Consider the following 21,706-nt stretch of genomic DNA (forward strand, 5'->3'; position numbering starts at 1 on the left):
TGGAAAGCCAGGACAATTCAGATAGATTCCAGTCCTACAAAACAAATGAGCTACATCAAGTCTATTACAAAGTCCATCTCAGTTCTAGGTGGAGGTATCACTGACTCCAAGATCAGAAAATTTTGTCTGTGACTCTGAATATGAGAAGCTTTCAGGACAAAAAAAAAAGGAAACAGACCTCTACAGAAATCTCAGCATAGCCACAGAAAAATTTAAGAGGCTACTCTTAACTACTCTTAACTACTAAAAGGTTTTCAAGACCATCCAGCTGAGCACTACAGGCTGTCTAGGAAGGATCTCTCTGCTGGAAGAACTGCTCCTGTCTCCTCGCCACAGCTCTCATTGCTCACAAGCAAGAACTGAACACATACCAACCAAACAGCTTCACTAGAAGCCTGGATGCCTTCAGATCACCAGTTTGAAACAAACCATGGTTATTAAAATAGCTGCTAAAAAAAAACAAACAACTCTTTAGCATGAGAAATACCTTCTGCTTTATTTGGGCTTATGCGTGCCTGGTGAGACTGTGTCTAGGGCTTTCCTTCCCTCCACGTGGAGCCTCTGCCCCCGCCTCTTATCCCATGTAAATCTTGCACTAAAAATTAAAGGAGGGTTTTACTGGGAGGTGTTCCTTAAATAAAAATGAAAAACACACACCGTGGTGAGCTGTAATAAAGCAGCAATAAACAGAATTAGTTTGGCCATCTTGATTTACCCCACTCTCACAATTCTGATACCTATTTTTTTCCTTAATCTCAGAACTTGTGCAAATAGCTACGCACGTTGTGTGAACAAATAGCAGTCATGATTACGATTGAACTCAAACTACAGTTGAAGCGCAATATTTCAAGTATTCCATGAAGATTATGTGATTGGGTCAAAAGCAAATAAACCCTTGAAACTCATGCAAGTTGAAGGGAGATGAATTTTTCACAGAGCAGATAGCAGCAGTGGGGAAAGTTTCATCCAAAAGGAATCCCAGGGACAGGAAAGCAAAAAGACAAGCTCATTCTTATTTAGGCCAAGTGCACTGAACGTGACATATTTGAAAATTATTGATGTCAGATTTATACTGAGCCTGGAAAAAGTTTACCTATAACCTGTGAAGTAGTACTGCACTCATTTGTAAGGAAAAGAGTCAAACAGACACAATCCACGATTGTGTCTACTGTCAGAGCACTGGGAGAACCAAAGTCAGAGAATATCCTGAGTTGGAAGGGACCCACAAGGATCATCAAGCCCAACTCCTGGCTCTGCGCAGAATCACCCCAAAATCAGGCCATATGTCTGAGAGCATTGTCCAAATGCTTCTTGAACACCAGCAGGCTCAGTGCTTTGACCACTACATTCAGGAGCCTGTTCCAATTCTAACTTGAACAGGCAAGTATGGGTGATCTTGCCGTATATGATGAGATGGGAGAGCCTTCTTCCAACAGCAATGAGTTCTAAGAAAAAACACTGAAATTCTTTATCCCACTCATTTTTGTGAATGCTAGAAATATACTTGCATCAGAAGAAAGAGGAACTGAGTAAATCCATAAAAAGAAACTTCATTCAGGAGCTATTAATTAGGATGATACTACTACTGGCATAGAAGACCTCCAAGGTGCAAACAACACGTGGCTAAAGAAAATGCAAGGAAATAGCACCATCCATTTGTCCCCTCGCTAGACACTTCCCAAGGCATCTGGCATTGGCTGCTGAAACACAATGCTGAACTAACCACATCTCTCATCTGACCGTTTTCTTACAACATAGCACTGATGTTTCTTCCTTTCCTCAAGAAAATTAACAGTTAGCTTTTACAATATGAGTCAGTCAATTCAGCTCAATCAAAAACTATCCTCACCTTGGTTTTGTGTTTAGCTGACAGAATGCAAAGGGACATTTAACACAATCGTGCACTGACTGATTCATAACACAATGAAATGCTATTAAAAAAGATGACATTTGTTTGAAGTCATACCCAAGTATGGCTAACTTTTTGTCCAGTAATGCATATGCACTCCTGTATCAAGCTCTTATCTTGACAGCTTTGCTTTCTATGTAACAGGATGGAAGAGGAAAGGAGGGAAGAGCCTTTATTACATGACTGCATGAACCCACACAACACCCACATCCACAAAACCACGTGCAATTCGGCTTTCATATCAGCAAAAGCATTGCTGAACTGAAAGTGCAGAGAAGGACCAGAAGAAGTCCATATCCTGCAGAGCGGAAAAGAGATTACCAAGGAAGCTGGAGAAAACAAACTGATTCAGTGCTTACTGTTTTTCATAAGGTAACTAGGAAGGATTCAAATAAATCCGAAAGATTTAAAAGGCAAAAAAGCATCCCCTCCACCATATGCAATACTCTTCTACAAATTTAATAGTGAAGAGTTATAGAAGGTCAAACAGCGGCTGGACAAATCCATATCACCAGATCCATCTGAAGACATCAAGCACAAGGATGCTGCTGTTAGATTAAGAAACCCATAGCTACAGGCTGACGGAAGCTAAAACAGTATCCCTGAAAAGCATTTCCATCTGCTTTCTCAGCTCCTGCAGTCTCCTGTTGGCATCCTTAGCTGGCCAGCAGATGCTGGGCTAATGCAAACCTTTGATATAATCCAGCAGTGGCACACTTACATTTTTAATCCAAGGTGGATGAGGAAGAAGAGGGTCCCGACCAATACGATAAACAATGTTCATCTCATCTGATATCACACAGTGGTTTTGTTTGCAAGGATGTTTCCAAGCATGCCAAGTAGCGTGTATTAAATAACCATGAGCTATTTGCTCTTACTTCTTTTAAACAAATTCCTCAAATTGCAGCTCAACCACTTGTGCACAGAAATACTCTGCACAGTATTTCTACCTGTTATATCTCAAGGGTGCCAAGTTTGATTTTAAAAAGCGTTAGCTATAAACAGACTGCACTAACTTATCCTGAAGAGCTTTGTCAAGAAAAGTTTGCCAAGCAAAGCCCACCTGCTGTATCCTCATGCACAAATCTGGTGCCCTGTCCTCTCTCCACTCACCACTGGCATTTTCCTTCTTCCATGCTCTTTCATTAAGAAATTGGTTTCCCTTTTTAGCTTCTTCACCTAGGTCACATCCTTTGGACCTTCAACCATGCTCACGATGTCTCTGAGCTCTTTCTATTCACATCTTTCTCCAAACATGAAGTACACCAGCTCAGGTCCTAATGCCAGAACAGAGCAAATAGGCAGTCCTATCTCTCTGCTTTACTTGCAGCTCCCTCCAGCTTGCACCAAAGGACGAGGACAATCCCAGCACCCAGGTGTACCTTACATGTGTGCAGAAAAAGCCATATCAGATTTAGCGAAGAAGAACCATGCTTTGAACCAAAGCGAGCAGTACTTCAGAGCCTGGAAGAAAAAGGACTTTCCGAACAGCTCACTAGAGGGAGCCCCCATCAAAGGCTGAGATGACAATGTAGAAGCACACCACAGACCTAACACCACCGCGAAACCAACCCAAACCAAGTCCCTGCTAAAACACCCAGAGTGTCTGCAAAACTTCCATCAAGATTTTGTTAAGAATTTCAGAGGGTACATTAACCCCTCTGATCAGAAAACCACCGTTTTCCTCCACTAAATTATCACCTTCAGTATAGAAAGGGATACTTAACAAAGCCTGCTTTTTTTTTTTTTTTGCCTCCTTTTAAAAAAACGGTATTCTTCACCTGGTCTTTTGTCTTCTCAAGTATTCCCTCCCCACCCTTGTCTCAAAGACGTAATCAATATTTAGATTCAAATTCAAAAGGATATCACAGGTAACCTGTGTTGACTAACACCTGATCTGCAATTTAGCAGAACAGGATTTTGACTTTTAGTACGCTTTAAAGCGTCTTAATTTTTGAAACCGTCTCAGACATCCAGTTACAGGAATCCCTGCAGTAATACCAAAGAGCTTGCAACCAAAGGGAGGAGAAAAACCTGCAGCTAGAAGAGCTTCTGTTAAAAACACATTGTAATTTTTCAGCTCTGATAATGAAAGAGAGTACACACACAGTAGTAAAAAATAGTTATTAAAGACCCAGAGCGTAAAGCAATACCTTTGGCAAAGAAAGCTCATGGCATTCCTTGAGCAAAAGCAGATAGGAGAAGAAATCAAAGAAGGAACAAACGAAAAGGATTTACTGCAGCTAGTCTCAAAAGCCTGCAGTGTTAAAATTAAATTTTGTTTAACAAATCCTATTTCTCAGTGTTTCCCTCTAGTCCATAAAAATAAGAGCAGACTAAACTGCAAGCAACAAAGCTGAAAATTGGCGAGTTTCATCATTTACAGACAGCTATGGAATTCACTACTGAAGGAAATAAATTATTTCCAAGAAAACAAGAAAAATCTCTGCTCTCTCTTCCCTGCCACAACAGCTACTTATGGAAACACCGTATCCCCACAATGCTTTCTCCCACAGCAATCTGTAACAGGATCCGTGAGCAGTGCTGGGTAAAGGCCCTGAGCAAGGGACGCGAGTCCCAGCATTGACCCCAGGCAAAGGCCAACACTTCCCCTCCCAGGAAAACCCAACAGGAGGCTGGATTAGGACACTGCTCCACTTTTCTTCGCACGGGCTGCTGAAGAAACAAAGTAGAGCAAGTTTTAGTGTCTAACCACCAGAAACGGTGCAGCAACCATCCTACTAAATATTCAGCATGTTGTCCTCAATGCTTCCAACCCCTCCTCCCCATGCTTTGTTTTACAAATGTCTTGTACAGATTAAAAATGACAAACTATCAGCAATTACTAACCCCACAGCTTTCCATTCCATTTGTTTCTGCATACGCTTACAGAGCTTTAGGAAAGCCAGATTGTAAGATCTGTTACATTACGTGCCTGCCTTCACTCCTACTAACAGTGGATGATTGTACAGGACATGCAAATGCTTATTTAAATCAAGATAAGCATTATTTCCACGTGTTTCATCATCACGGGAAAGCATTCACAGATGCAGTACTTGAGTTTTGTAGCACAGATTCACTCTGCCACTTCTTGGACTTGAACACAAACAGAACCTGGGCACAGGGAAGAAACAGCTGCCGTAGACAAATCGGTTTCTACCTAGCCAAAAACACAGCACAACATGCAAGTTAAAGGCACCCGATGATGAACACCAACACCTTCTCTGATGGTACTCTGCCAATACGCTGTTTCAGCTAATTACAGAGTGGCATAATTGGATTAGCCAGGAATCGTAGCCAAGTATGAAGCCAGTGGGGCACACAGACACCACAAAACACAGAACGGATGAGGTTGGATGGGACCTCTAGAGATGTCCAGCCCAGCACCACCCACTCAAAGCACTCAAAGCAGGGCCACCCACAGCAGGCTGCCCAGGAGCCTGGCCAATTGGATTCTGAATATCTCTGAGGATGGAGACTCATCACCAACCTGTGCAACCTGCTCCAGGGTTCAAATGTTCATAAGAAGCAAGTGCTTTCTTATTTTCAGAGAATTTTCTCTTTCAAGTAGTGCCCATGGCTTCCTGTCCTGTCACGGCACACTTCTGAGAAGGTCGGAGCTGCCTTCTGTCCCTTTTACACCCTCTTGTCATATGTTTAGAAACATAAGATCCCATCTGGGACTTCTCTTCTACAAGGAGAGGCTGGGAGAGCTGGGGTCTAGGCTGGAGAAGATATGCTCCAGTCCTTTAATCCCCTCCGTGACCCACCTAGAGTACCAACCAGCTTTGCAGTGTTCCCAGACACGTGGAGGTCACACTTGCCCCAGCTTCCAGGCCGGGAGGTCACGGTATCTCCCGCTGAGGATTTTCTGGAGCTATCAAATACCCCCAGCTAAGGAAGTGAACATCACTTGGGTATCTGCTGGCTAACCATGCAGCCCACATCCAATGAACCACACCTCAAATGCTTTGAACAACATCCCTCTGAAGGCATACTGCAAAAAGCCCCAAAGTAACTCCTCTGATCCATGTCAATACGCATTTATCAGCAGCCCATGAACAGGTTGGTAATTAAGAGCCTCTACTTTTCAGCCATATTATGGAACTGGAAGCCACTGAAGGCTGTCAAACATTAGAGATAGAGAGTGGTATACCATGAGAATCGACTAAGAAATCAACGCTCCTAACAATCCATGCAATGCTCATGCACAATGCATTTATTCTGGTGTTACAAAGGTCTCGGGTAGTTCCTGTGGCATTACGTTCCTGCATTTCCTCAGTCTACCCCACACAGCTTTGTATACCCCCCAAAAACAAGACAGAGGCAAAACTAGCCTGTTAAGTCTGTAAGAAGAGTAAGGTGAAAGAACAGAGAGGCTGGACCTTTTCATGAAATTTCTGGGAAACCACGGAAGACTTTGTATGCAATGCAGAAATACTGAAGAACGAAGTTTGAGAAAGCAGTGGTAACAGGGAGAACAAGAAAAGGAATACATACTCAGCCCGCATGTGTGATACGATCTGGTCTGCAGGAACACAGCTGTCAATTCATAAATCAAAGTCTCCTCACCTCAGTGGCATGCACAGTGGCAGAGCAAAGACACAACGTAAGTAGCCTGAGGCCCTAGGGTATTTTTGTGTTTACTTGGCGAGTCGGCATCCAGCTGCTATGCTTGCTTCTCTACCTTGAGGTTTCACTATTTAGGGGCCATAGGCATGGCTGCTGCTTCAGCCGAAACCCAGGAGGAGCTGTGCTTTGCATATTTAAAGAAACTCACTCAGTAACTATCTTGCGGTTTTTTGTTGTTGTGTGTTTTTGTTTTTTTTTTGTTTGTTTTTTCTCGTTAACGTGAGGCTTCAGAGGGATTTGAGGCTTTGTGACAATATATTGGAATAACGATGTTGCTAGATAGCATATTTACTAAGTTCTTGCCCAAGCCTGATTATTCGGTACCTGGATCTGAGGGATACCAAAAACTTAGGTATACAGATCCTTCAGACCAACTCTCACTACTGTTCTGTAAGAATACATTAAACAGTCACCTGAGGCTACACGGAGACACGAACTACACCACAACACTTCCAACCCAATCCCTACTTGATTGTCTCTACTGCAGAGAACTTGTAATTAACAATGAGAACTCAAAGACAGAGAGAGAAGCATGCACTTTTTCCAATTACTATTTATGGCATCAGAGAAATATGTTCATACTGTTTTAAATAAAGCTGAAAGACTATGGGTGATGCTACTTCACTAGACTCCTTCAAAGACAAACCAGATCACCTTAACTGCAAGATCCATGTCTTGATAATATCTCAGCATTCATACCACTATTACTGGTATGCCCAAATCAGTCCAGTACTTCCCAAGATAACCTTCACCCAAAACTTACACTACCACAGTATTACTCCCCTCAACTTCAGAAATTGACCGGAAAAAAAGCAATGTGCGACTAGGTGTTAGGTTTTCGGCAGCATTTATTTTATTCACCTAGAAGTATAAACTCATTTTAGGAGGTGTACACAACACATGCAGCATCAAGCAGAATTAAAATAAGCTTATAGTGTGCAATCAAATTCATTAGCTTTTTAAGCAGACAATTTTTACTCTACATTCTCTGTCATATAAATTTCCTACACCATTGCTAAGCAACCGTTTCTCTAGTTCAGCATTACACCTTCTGTAGTACTTACTGGGGAGCCTGGAAATAAGAAGTTACTACCAGCAAGCTAAGTAACTCCTGCACAACTGCCTGCAAACATTTCACACAATCGGCATTCAGGAACATCTCTGCATGAGATATACTGACAACGCTGCTTAGAGATGGGAGAGGTACTTCAGTTTTCTAGTATCGGGGTACAGATAGGTACATTTTTATGCAAGTGCAAAGAAAAAGTCTTCTGCATGAAGACATTAGGCTTGGGTCATGCTTACCTTGAAACACTCCCCCACCTGAAGGGAAAAAAAAAAAGTAATTCACTATCCTAAGAAACAATATAACTTCAAACAGCAAGGTACAGAAGTAAGCCTTGTAAGTGTTTCAAGAGGACTCTTCCAATACCCACTAGTACTGAGAATCATAGCTGCTTACTGTAAGGTCTTCAAAAATAGGATGCAATACCAACTCAATAACAGTTAGGAGGAATATTTAGTTACATCTTATTCTGCAAATCTACATAAAATAAAATAAATTCTAAAAGGGGGGAAAAAAAGACACACCAGACCTTAAAGCACTAAACCATTGTAGCGTAAGTCCTTGAAGGCGTAAATCCCTGAGGACCACCTTATTTTGTCTGGATTTAGTTACCCGTGACACACTTAAACTTAGAATTCTGTTGGCAAAAGAGAGGGGAAAAAAGATAACCTCTACTTCTTCAAACATAACTGATCCATACCCTCAGTGGCAGTTACCACTAGGTCTGGGGTTTTCTTTCATTTAATTGAGATTCATCAACTATTCCCACAAAAGTATAGCAATGCAACACACAGTATGTTTATCTGAGAACTGAACCCTACAGTGTCTTTTTCTAAGCAATTCCTTGTTCACAAAGGATGACACTAAGCATACAGAAATCAATCCAACAGGCTGAACTTGAACTAAAAGTTTTTTAGTTGCTGCACAAATACGATAGATAGGCAACTTATAACACCTTTATAGACTAACCATTAGTATAAAGAAGAGTATCCAAATGGCCCATATTTACATAAAAAAAAGCCTCTATGAGAAGTGCCAGGGGCAGGCAAGTGTTGTAAAGGAAAACAAATGTGCAAACAGTTCTGCCCTTTCTTCAGATCTGCATTATGGATGGACTCAGTCTTTTGGAGAGGTTCCTCGCGGTAAACTATACAACAGTCTTTACTAACTTAGTGCTTGATCATGGACTCCTCAAGATGCTACTCCTGCAAAGATACGTGCAGAGAACTACTTCAACTTGCAGAAATAAATGTGTTGGCTGTATCAACATGAGGCTGAGAGGTTCAGTTTTGGAAGATGCGAGTTCTACAGCATCCTGTCCACAAGAAGAACTTGGGTGAAGGGCCTTGGTCACACACACTTTTATGTGCCCATTTAACACAAAACAGCTGCAAACCTCAGTACCTTTGCTGTGCACAAACATGATGCTCATACCCCTTCCTCCATTTATATAAGAAATATCTTATATAATATTTTAATATTAATATCACACAAAATTATAATTTTGGTGGTTTTAAGACTGTGCAAAATAAAAGCTTAAATGTAAACCGGATTGTTCAAGCCTACTCTCTAGCACAGAAAAGCATTTTCTGCACCTTGTAGCAAACACGTGTATGCACACCTTTCTGCAGGGCTGATGAATTCTGTGCCAGCTGGATTTTCTGGTGGCCCATCAGCTAGATGCCACCTCACAGACGAAGCGTCGTACCACGTCACGTAGGAAGTACTACAACAACTTACTCAAAGGTTAGTTGTCTGTTATAGGCATTTCTCTGCAGTGAGCAAGTTGGCTCTACTGAACTGAGCAGTTCGGCTCTAGTGAACCAGAAAAGGGAAATCAAGCTTATCTGGTTTCCAGTGATTAGCTTTTTAACACATGTGTAATCGTGCGTTTAATTGTGCGTGAAGCAAACGCAGCTATGCATGAAAGCTGGCTACTTTTCTACTATTCAGAGAGCTCAATGAGCTTAAACTATTGGTGACACCACTACCTTATCAAGGGAGTTTAACCACCACAAAGATACCGATGTGCTTTTGGACTTGCTGTGAGCCTCCCACGTCTGGAGAGCAGCAGCTGGCAGGCCTAGTCTGCGTGATCACTAATTGTTGTTCGCCCCAGGCAGCAAGTCCTACTTGAGGCAGTAGTTCAGCATCTTTATAGATGTCTGTCACAACTAAGCTGCAGTGAAGCAAGGAAAGCAACGCCAGCTTTCTTCTTCAGTAAAAAGAAGGTCCCAGTTTTCTGCAGGTGGACATCAGTCTGTATTTTAAGTGAAGGTTATCTGAAAGTCGTGTAACCAGTCAACACAGTACCAGATCCACAATACTCAGCCCTGACAAGGGTACAATTTAACAGCTTGATCTTGGCCTCAAGCTAGTCAGAGACACATGGTTTTTAGTCAGGCTGGCACATCAGCTCACATCTGTCTGCAAAAGACTGCGAGCACATATGCTACCATCTATCATAAGTCATAGATTAAGGTTTTAGCCAAACTACCATACTGAGCAAAACTAGATGACTTGCTGAAACTGTCTTCATAGAACAAGAAATTAATTTGGAGACCTGAGCTTGCAAAAGGGAGTTCATCCATTACACAAAAAAGTCCATCAGGGAAGAAAAACAGACAGATACATAAACAGAAATCACTGGAAATGGAGACACATGACCTTTTCCATCCACACACATCAAACAGCTATCTCATTCAAAAAGTTACCATTCTTCTTTCCCCTTGAAGTCTTGAATTTGAGACAAGTCAGCCACGGAAAAACTCCAGGGTGGAACTTGGAAAACGCCACACTTAGAGCCATTTCTGAGGAACACCACATACCAGCTTACACACAGCATCACTGCTGATAAAGCCATCCTTCCCTGCAACCCGAGCAGGCCTACCTGCTGACAATGCATGGCATCATCTGGGCTTTGGCTCCAGCTAGTACCTCCCTAGGGACCTCCGTACTCAACTTCAGTACCCAGTGATATTTAGTAGCTACAAGAAAGGATTGGTTCTCCTACTGCATGGAACAAAGGTTTGCAAATTATTAATCTGGTCAAGATTCAAGTTAGGAGCACTTAAACATTAGATATGTTTTTCACCTGGCAGAGACATGTTTAACTTGGCTTTGTGTCTCCACTACTAGGACTCTTAAAAGCACACTGATAGCTTGCGGAGCTTCGATAAGGATTCTAATTTATTGCTGGTAGCAGCATCCTTTCCTATAGTTAACTGTGGTTGGCCACATGGAAATACAAGGGGTTCTCAGCTGCATAAAAAAGGGCCTTAAAATGACAACTTCATCAAGGACATGTACAGCTTAATGCTAAGTGGATGTTAACTTGATAAAAAAAATAAATCACAGAACCAGAGCTTACAAAGAAGTCATCATCTTAATAAAAGACAAGTGACTTATCTTGTTATAGAGAGAAAATTAGCCACACTGGATTATGTGTTCTTTATTTATACACATATATATATAAACAGTGCTGAATTCTTGCTTTTTAATAACCACCTCACTGAAAGCAAGATTTTTCTTTGGAGGAGAACTGTAAAATAAACGTCATTTCTCTGACAAGAAGTCCATCCTGTAAGGTTATATACATGCTGCTCACCAAGAAGTTACAAGGTCAATCAAATACACATTGGTTCTTTTTATTCACCAGCTTCCCCCCACGCACACACACCCCCGCCAAACACACCACTTGAATTATGTCAGGGTTATCACCAACTAAATAAAACCAAACCAACTCCAAAAGATAACTATTTCTCAGCTTACTCTCAAATGAACTTGCTCCCAGAGATACTTTCCCATCTCCATGCACTGCAAAGCTGTCTTTGGAAAAGAATACCTGAGGTGTACATTTAGAAGTGCTAATCCGATATATGAAACAAAAAAATAAAAACAAAAAAAAAAAAACAAATACAGCACTGAGTTTAAGTGAAGTTGAAATTCACATTCAAGACCACAACAGAAGATCCTGAACTGCAGCATGCAAGGTATTCCAGTTTTGTACACTAACTCAGCTGAAAAGTTCTTGTGCTACTAACTTAACTAAACGGTGCCAACAGCAAAAGCACAGTTTTCATTGACTGACAGACAGCAAGCATCATGCAGAGCTGAATGTCTCAATTTTCTTTATCCTTGTCACTCAGGTAGAAATCTGTTTTAAAGACAGTTGTTCAAGTCACTAAAAGGAAGAAGATAATGCAAGCTGATGGACTTGTTTTGTTGGTAGTATGTGATCTTGGAAGCGTGGTTTTGCAGAGCTATCACAGACTGAGAGATCCCCATCACTGGCAAGCAACTTCTGAAAATTTTAATGTTCTTGTAGAACATAATTACTTTTTCTGTACGACCCACTAGAGGTAACAACAGTTTAACAAGACCCTGTTTCTTACTTGTACATTTCTGGCTGATTTTCACCTGTAGCTGGGTAGCAGCTTACTTTCTGAAGTGTTTCTGTGTTATGTTTTGCTTTTTTCTTTTAAAAAAAAAAAAAAAGAATTTCGGTAAAAGAACAATCACCACCTTGATTCATGGCTCCTGCAGGAGAGAAACTCACATCATAAACAGGAGAAGCTCTGAAGTAGCTAGTATTATTGGTCGTTAGTTACCAATCTCAAGAAATTCTGGTCAATACAGCCCAATATTATCATATACTTTCTTTTTGACATTAAGCATTGAGTGGCTTATACAGCTGCTTTGTCTCTATAATCTTGTGTCAACCCAGTGACTATTCAGAAATCTACAGATTTATAGTACAAAGATACTGTTATTAAACCCAAACGTTACTATTATACATAAAACCTTCGGCGTTAAAGTAGATTATCTGAGCACATTCTGAACCATATCATTTTCTAAAAGTAAGAGATTAAGAAAATTCAAAGGCAGCTAGAACATCTACGTATTTCAAGACTTGCTAGAACAAAAGAGACTGCAGACCCTTCATACCATTTAAATAAAAACAACCTAAGTCTCACAAGTTGCTGTATCCTTCCTTTTAAAGGAATCAAAAGTAGTTCTTACCATTAGCAAAGATCTTTAAACCATCACCTTAATTTGCTTTTTTCTTTGCACCAACAAAACCTGAGAACTATGACAGCCCAGCAGGACTATAAAATGCTGGAGTTAAGTTTGAATTCTATTTTTTGAATTACTACATTAATGTAAAGCATTTATCTATTACTGATAAACAGATGTCAACAGCAACACAACTCCCCAAACCCTGATTTTTAGAAAAGCTTTCAAAGAAAAGTTTTCTGAAGTCTTTTCCTGAGTTTCCCCGTTGAAACCTAAAGACGTCTTCAGGAATAACTGTGTATTCAAGAAAAAGATAGTACTTTTAACTCAAAAAAAAAAATCACTAGTTATTCTTCTACATAATTTCTTTATTCAAGCATAACAAAACACAAATTACCATTTCTGTACAGGATAAGTGTCTAGCATAAGGTTGTATATAATAAACAGCATTGAAACAGAGGTATAGAAAATCCAGAGCTTCAGAAAAAAGTCCATTATTTGTAAGTTGTTAGGAAGGAATTGTTCTTCAAAGTACGTAACTGAACAGATGAGAAGTGCCTGCCTTCAGTACAGCTGAAGGATGAGGTACGGGATAAAGGATGGATTTCAGTGCAGACATATTACCTCGCCCTGTATGACAGGGTTATTCGTAGTACCTGAAGTGGACAGTTCCTCATAATCTCAGAGTGGTTAAAACAAAACTTTTCCTCATGAGTAAGTTCTGTAAACATAAACAGATTCTTTCCCTTGCTACCATCTCCTCTGAGACTAAAAAGGACCACTCATAAATAACAGCATGCAAGGAGAATGGACAGTATTATGGTACTTGAACTCTGAGGTCCACTTTCACAGCCTGGCAAGTTGCTTGTCAAACCCCAGGGATGCTGACACCATAGACTTCCCAGAAACACACGTGCCTGTGTCAGCTTGCTTCCCTCCATTCACAGCAGCGGGCACCAAGCTTATGTCCTTCCATTCCACATCACTCCTTGCCCCACTCACAGCAAAAAGCATCAGAAGTATTGGCCAAATTCCATGTCAAAATACAAACCAAATTCAGCTCTTAGGGCACGTCAAGACCCACATCCATATAAGATGACTTATAAAATTGCAGGATTTTATTTTAGTTGCAAAGGAGTAGAACTGAGGCTGAACTATACAAAGCTCCTTTCAACTTCTTCATTTTCACGTTTTCTGCTATAAAAAAAAAATCACTAAAGACAAAAGAATTGTCAGTTGCCATTGAGATTTCCCTAATTTCATTCCCCAGAATCCTTTGTTGTTACACATCCCACACTTGTTAAGATTTCCAGCCTTTTTATAACTCACTTTAAGATCAACTTGCTCAAAGCTTTACAGGTATGGTTTGTAATTTGGTTCTGAATACCACTCCACACCAGAGAGCAAAGGAGGAGCAGGGGAAGAAACTTCCCTCCACAAACTAAGGCATGCTCTCCAAACTTCCTGTTAAAGACCAGACAGAGATATGAGAACGGTCAGAGGCTGGTTCCTTCCCAACAGGAAGTTTTTCAATCATTTCAGCTTCAGCAATTCCAAAGGTTTTAATAATCTCCTGTTAAACTTCCATACAAGAGCGGGTGCCAAACTAATCTCATAACACCTTCCAGCAAGCCATTCACATTTAAAAATTGGTACCATAAAGCCTTTGTATTGTTCACAAAATGATTTTCCTAAGTCAGTACAAACATTTGTGTAGTACTGAACGCCTTTTGTTTCCAGCCTGGTGCATCTGTGGGCATTGTACCTGGCCCAAAGGCTCTCCCCTTCTCCTACAGCTTCTTACTCCAGCGGAAGATTGATCACACCTGCTTCAGCTTATTTGTTCTTGGTTCCTTTCTTGACTTGTCCTCATCACTCTTTCTGAACAGCTACTCCACACTTTACTAATCAATCTGTCATTTATTCACAGTATACAGTGTTTGAAGTAAATGGTAGAAAGCTTTTTCCACATTCCTCATCAGTTGCTGTCTTGGCTTGTCAAGCGTACAGATTTTTTTTTCCCCTCCTTCAGACCTCTCTAGTTTGTCACTGCAAGAAGAAGTAGCCTTTCATTTGAAGAAAATAGCAGGACTTGGGCAGGGAATTCTCAAGTCACCACAGACTTCAGCACACCTGGAGCTTCATCCCTTCTCATACTCTTGATGCCTTAAGAGTGGAATCAACATTGAAGGGAAACAAAAATTTGAAACAGATGCGGTAACAGTCACGTTAACACAGATTTCTTTTAATTGCACTGATCAGCTGAAATGTGGAATCATTTCTGTACTCTAACCTTCTACAAGGCCACTATTCCACATGGCTTATTTACAATAAATATATCTAAGAAAACAAGAAACTAAGGATATTTTCTCCTGAATGTGCAGTCTAACAAAAGCCTTAAATAGCAGAGAAGTGTTTCTGAACAACTTCTGCCTTCCAGCATTTTTTGCAGAGCACTGGGTACTAGCAGGGATTGCAAGAACATCTACAATGGAACAAATTCACTACTGCCGTGATCCAATACCCACATATTAGACTGACATTTTGCTTATGTGAGGTGTAACAGCAATCACAACATAAATCCACACCTTGTTCAGCAGGACACGTAGCAGGAGATTTGTGAATTTCAGCAACTCATACTGAGTTTGAGAGTTGTCAAAATAAAAGCATAGCTCAGGCTAAGAAGGATAAAGAATTTCCCAGTTAAACTACATGACAGACTGCATATTCTCATGTGTCAAAGACCACCTAAACAAACTTTGGAGATGTCAGGTAATCTTTTGATTTTTATGCAGCCCTTGTTTTCTAGATGGACAAGCTTCTTTACAAGATATCAAAGACCTACTATAATGGGAGAAAGAGGTCTGTGAGTACTGTTGTAATAAAACTATGTCAGAGTTTAAAAGCTCAGCAACTTCTGATATATATATTTTCACTTCAGAAGTCATTAAGGAGGCTTTTAGGAAGAGATGAAAGCATTATCTGCTTATGACATTGGTATCTGCAACTCTGTTAGCCCCTTGAGACTGTAAAGGAAGTACTACAATCTCACATGGAATATTATCATAAAGACCATGGCCAGCCGTGGTCACAAGATCACTCTACACTCTTGTTCACACTAGTCAGTATGAGCCCTTAATGGTAACAGAAGGGCCGGAAACCTAGTCCTGTATCTGCAGCAGTAAGAAAACTGCAATAGTGAACACTTCACGTTTCACAGTTAGATTGCAAGAATCAAATTAAGCCAAGTCAAGACACAGAAATAAAGCAAAGGAAATCACACCAAAGAATTCCTTCCTCTTCACACACATGTGAATGAAGGAGAACTAGAAAAATAATGAGGCACTGTAACAGAATTAAATTCTCATCCACCTAAACCTCAATTACTTGATCTATGTTATTGAATCAGATTCACATTCCTGGACAGTGTTCACTGCATGTATTTGGACAACTCTACTGGCCATCCTGATAATGCCGCACACACTAAGAGAAGAAGAGTTCACAGAATCATAGAATATCCCGAGTTGGAAGGGACCCGTAAGGATCATTAAGTCCAACTCCTGGCACCGCACAGGTCTGCCCAAAAGTTTAGACCATGTGACTAAGTGCACAGTCCAATCTCTTCTTAAATTCAGGCAGGCTTGGTGCAGTGACTACTTCACTGGGGAGCCTGTTCCAGTGTGCAACCACCCTTTCGGTGGGGTTCATCCATGCCAGGCTGGTGCACCTCAGCCCAAGCAAACATGTAGGATCGTGAGTAAGAAATGCTGTTTTCAGCCACCTACAAGAACACCACCATTTTGCCCAGATTCCCCATACCATGATGCCTGATAAATTTTAAAGACAAAGTGCATTAGGCATGGCTGACCACTGGAATATCTAGAAAATATCTAGAAAGTAAAAACTGAGGCAGAGAATAACTAATTTGCATACCTAAGGCTATCAGTGTTGTTATGACTGTCTGCATGTACTTGCAAAATTAATGCACGCCAGCAAGGCTTTAAGGTATTTTGGTGTTTTCCACCCCCCACCTCTCTCCACTCCTGCCCCCACATAGGACTGCCACTGTTACCAACAACAGGGTTTCTAAGCCTTGACTCTCTTAAAAGTAACTTCAGTCTGAGCAAGCAGAACAGTCTCTATTTAAAAAGACTCCCCCATTTTACTTACCATCACTTTCATTCTTACTTTTCATTTCTTCCATCCATGTTGGAATATCTTTCAACGCAACATACTCCCTCAAGTACTCTTTGCGTCTTTCCTCCAAGGTCATCTTCAGCAAACGTTCTGTTTAAGGGAAAGGGAAAAAAAAGTTTTGCAAGCTTTCATATATTCTTGTACATTGGCCAAGTAGTGACCAATTCCATGTCCTTGAAGCAATTAAATACGGTTTGAAAGAAACAAGCATGGGTGATTTGATGAGTTACAAATAATAGGAGCTGAACATAGTGCATTTAAACAACCGCCTGCACCTATTTCTGGATATCCCAGTTCAGCAAAAAAATGCCGCTTCACTGCTCTCTCAGCTGTCCAGATTTCCTTCCCTCATCACTATAGCACCTCGTCTTCCAGTCACTTAAACTCAAGAGCAGAGATCCAACAGCAGATTCATTAAGTAGGGAATTGTTATTTTATAGAATTTCCAGGCATTACAACGCATTCTTTAGTTTCTGTATTCATAAAATAGAGATAGAATTTAGAATAACAAAAAACACCTCATGAACATCAAAACTGATGAATTTTTTTCTGAAACAAGTTTATGTATGCCAGCAAAGAATGACAGGAAGAATGATACAAAATTAACAGAGTGCCAATATATTACAAAAAGAAGTCAGCAAAAGCCAAATCTTATGTCACTTTCTAGATGGCTGGGGTGATAAAAAATAAAGGCATTTTTTTTGGTTGATTTGTTCTGCAAACAATGCAACTTCCAGCATGCAAAATCTACTGTCATTTGCTTTAAACACATCCAGTAGCATTTCATTCCGATTTGGGCCAAAATCAGCAGCTACAGAAAATACTAGACTGTTTGTTACCCAAAGAAAGTACTGCAAGGCCGTAACGTGACTGACAGACTGGTGGAACACAAGCCCAAGCACAAGGAAAGCCCACTGCCCTCCGCTGGCTACCCATGTAACTAAAGATCAGCCCAGGACCAGCATGATGGGAGGACCATGCTGGATTTCAAGTGCTGTAAAGCAGAACCCAGGTTTGAATTCAAGAGCTCAGGTTAAGGCTTATAGTTTTGTACTTGAACATCAGTATAACGTGCTTGATTACCCCACTGGAGTACACATGGATGTGTTTTTTTTTTTTTTCTTCTGAGAAACAGTCACCATGTCTTTTTTTTTTTTTTTTTTTTTTAAAAAAAAGACATTTAGCAAGAAGTACAACTGCATGGGTTGTACAATTTTGACAGCTAGTGCCAACTTCACTCTTCTTCAGACTTGGCTATAAATGCAGTGGGTTCTAAGGTGAGGAAAAATCACCCCAGTGGCCTTGACCCAACACCAGATTCTTGTAGCTGCATCCTCTTCTCCTTCCCTACCCCATCAAGCAGGATGACTTCGCTCAGAAGTAAAATATGCTCTTAACGCTCAGTGTTAGTTTTGTACAAGATGCGTCCTTGCCTAAGGAGTGAAAAGAACACACCATGTCAAGGCTTCCATGAGCTAATCAAGTTTCTGGGTACATTTTACCAGTGGCACTGAACTACTATTACCATACTAATAGATTTTCCCGACACATTAATCAGGAATAAATATTCTTTGATGATCAAAAAGAGTTTAAAAGCTATATGGTCAAGGAAGATCCATATTTTTTGCCTTTGGCATAAAGGACTAGATGGACATGAAAAGAGATGCTAATATTCGTATCAAGTTGAAGGAACAGTAAATGAGTTCAACAAACTGCTACTTAGGTCAAACCTTTCAAGAAAATAGCTTATTTTGCAAAAACCCTATTATAATGTAAGTTTTCTAATTATTTAGAGTGTAGTCAGAAAAGCCTAAAATACCAAGGGTAACTTTTGAGCACAGACTCTTATCAAAAGATATATATTTTTTGATGTTTTTTGTCAGTCGAAGAAGAAATTGTACTGTCAAAAATACCACTTCTCTCCCCGTATTTAGGCTTTGTATCTTAGTTGGATACTTACAAATATGAAAGTAAAACTAACGTGATAAGAATCTTCATTATACATTATGGATACACACTTAACTCTACTGCTTCATCTTCAAGCATACAAGATACTTAATGTGCCTGTTAAGAGTACTACAGAAAGACAAACATGAACACGAGACAAGGAGAGCGCACATTTGTGTGCATCAGGCTGGAGGGACCAACTAACATTGAAAGTTTGACTGCCTTTTGCTGAAGAAATTCGAGGCAGCTCCCCACCTTCCAAACACAATTCTAGAGGAAGGGTATATGAAGCTTTGCTCTTCCAAGTCACTAGTGAGACTTTAAAGTGAGTTTAAATTGCACACAGACCTCCCGGAAGATGCTTCCAACATCTTTAGCTGCAAAGACTGTTTTCTGCATGTCACCTGTTGAAGTGCTTTGGAAGCTCACGGGCAGACCAGTCCCATGCCATAAAGACTCCAAAATCAACACCAGTTCTGCTCCTACTGTTTCACTGGACCACAAGAAAGATCTACCCTGTGAGAAATTGAACTATCCTCAATTACTAAGAAGTAATTAAGGAAAGCAAGCTGGTTTGAACTCACTATTTAGCAGTTTGCACTTTTTGAGAACAGGAACTTCTTCAAAACATAAAAGGTTCAAAATGATCACACTCAAAGCTTCAAGGGAAGAGCAGAATCAGCACGAGCAGTCAACTTTGTGGGGAGCTAGAAGTACGCAGGAACAGCAGAGGCAGGCCTGGCATAAAATTTTTTTTCAAGGACAACCTGCATAGGAAGGAAAGAAGTTGTGCTTCTGTAGTTTTGCTCTCTATTAAAGAGAATGCTCAGTAAGAATAATCACACAGGGCTACAAGCTGAAGACCAGTGTCAGCTGTAATGTGCCAGAGTTTCACACACACGCTTGAAAAACCCTGGGCCAACACCACAAATGTAATGCTGGGAAGCAGCTACTGGAGCAGGAGACTGGCAAATGCTGTTCATTCTCACTATGCAGGGTGACACCAAGTGCTGGCTAGCTAGCGCTCAGAAACATGCCTTGCTGGCCAGAATAACTTCAGCAGCAGTCACAAGCTTCAGCTTGTGTTCATCAGTGTCACACTGCTCAACAGATGGTGGTTATCACTGTTCTGGTGGAGACCATCATCCTCACAGCACATGCAGATGAAAGCGTGCCCGCACCTCACCTGTTCCAGCCCCTGTGCTCGACCCTCTTCACCCAGGGTTTGAGTCCACGTGCCGGGCTATGAACTTGCACAAACAGCACCAAAGCTGGAAGCAACAGAGGAGCAGTGGGAACTCCCACCAGAGCTGACCAGAAGCTTCCCCCACCTGCCCCCTGCACAAAAGCAGCATTTCCTTGGCAGGTAACAACAGGCAGCAGGAAGGGCTTCCACAGGTGAAGTCGCTTACAGCTGATCACACACAAGCAACACCTGAGAAGATTTAACTCCATTTTTTCTGCTCTAGAAGACAGAAACTTTCAAGTCTGGCAGAAATTTGTTGTCTCACCCTAAAGGCACATCTCAACTAAAGGCACATCGCAGGACAGCTCTGAAAGAAACACGAATACACCATGTAACACTGCCTCAGAGGCAGTTTGATGGAAGCAGATAATCTACACAGCGATCAGCCTGTTTGTGGTTCTCACGTTTTTTCCTTCCAGATGCCTGCTTGATTTGTCCACAAAGAGGATGAATGCTATCCTTTGAACCTGTCGTCTGCCTTCTTGATTTGAAATACACATGCACTCACAGGGAACATGGGAGGAAAGAGAGGACTTGTAATAGACCCGCTGGCATGTTTCACTTTTTCCTCCTCTCCCCATTGTACATTTCTGGGTTATTTGTAAACACACCCGGCAAGGTTTGTTTTCCTGAAGCCTTTTCCAATAGCCGATGTAAATATTTATACTTCTGCTGCGTGAATTTCTGCCTAAAGGTTTACGCTGCTCTCCAGGTGACCAACATAGGGACACCAAGGTCAGTGTGAAGCGCCTGTCCCAGTCTTTTAGGAGCAGGACGGCGGGCTGAAGGAGGGAGGGGGGGCAGGCCCCTTTCCGTGGGGGCCCCCATTTCGCACCGGCGTGCCGGAACCCGCAGGCTCCACACCTGAAAGTAGCCTGGCGGGGCATCGCGTTGGGGCTAAAAATCGCGAAAAAAAAAAAACACCAGTTCCCCCCCCCCCCCCCCGCGAACAGCCAGACGACACGGATTAAAGCGGGACGGGCACCTTTGGAGCCCGGCCGGCTCCTGCCCTGCCAAAACCCGGGGGGGTCCCCTCCAGGAGCCCCCCCGGCGTGAGGGGAGCCCGCAGCGCCCGGGGGGCGGCGGGGGCCGGGGCAGGGCCGCGGACAGAGGCTCGGGGTGCACCCCCCGGCCCTGAGGGGAGGCTGAGGGGGGCGGCGGGGCCCGGCCCGGGGCGGCGGCAGTACCTTTCTCCTCCCGCCAGACCTTTTTCCGCTTGTTGCCGGGGTACATGGCGCTGTGGCTGGCGGCGGCTTTGAGCTGCAGGTTCCCCAGACTCACGGGGGGGGGTGGAGGGGACGCCGAGCTGCCCGCTGCCGCCCGCCGCCGCCACCACCACCACCACCGCCGTCCAAACGTCGCTCCCCGGCTCCACAGGGTGCCTAGCGGCTGGGGCACGCCTCGCTCCAGCACGACACCCCCGCAGCGCCCGCCCCCCTTCCCGCCGCCCGTTGGCTCCGCCAGCCGCCGCTCAGCAGCCCCCTCCTCCGCCCGCCACCGCCGCCACCGGACCGGGCACGGCGGGCGAGCCGGCCGGGAGGAGCCTGGAGCGGCGGTGGTTGTGTGGGGATGGGGACGAGGACGGGGACGAGGCGCAGCGGCCGCAGCCCGGGCCCTGTGTGCGGGGGGTGCTTGGTGCGACATTAACGGGCGCAGCGCCGCCGAGACACCCCCGGTGCCCCCGGGGAGGGCG

The 21,706-nt window shown here is 42.4% G+C and overlaps 1 protein-coding gene across 2 annotated transcripts in view; it reads right to left on the bottom strand.

The window, feature by feature from the left end:
- Nucleotides 1–21,438, bottom strand: part of MACROD2 (mono-ADP ribosylhydrolase 2) — an 861,356-nt gene extending 839,918 nt beyond the window's left edge. For both annotated transcript variants that reach the window (XM_035553017.1, XM_035553016.1), the window contains exons 1-2: nucleotides 21,201–21,438; nucleotides 16,794–16,910 (exon numbers count right to left, since the gene is read on the bottom strand). In XM_035553017.1, coding sequence (XP_035408910.1) covers nucleotides 16,794–16,910; nucleotides 21,201–21,246 — 163 coding nt within the window. In that variant the 5' untranslated portion in view covers nucleotides 21,247–21,438. The remainder of the gene's footprint in view (nucleotides 1–16,793; nucleotides 16,911–21,200) is intronic.
- Between the last annotated feature and the right edge of the window lie 268 nt (nucleotides 21,439–21,706).

This window comes from Cygnus atratus, chromosome 3 (genome assembly GCF_013377495.2).
Source record: "Cygnus atratus isolate AKBS03 ecotype Queensland, Australia chromosome 3, CAtr_DNAZoo_HiC_assembly, whole genome shotgun sequence".
NCBI classification, from domain to species: Eukaryota; Metazoa; Chordata; class Aves; order Anseriformes; family Anatidae; genus Cygnus; species Cygnus atratus.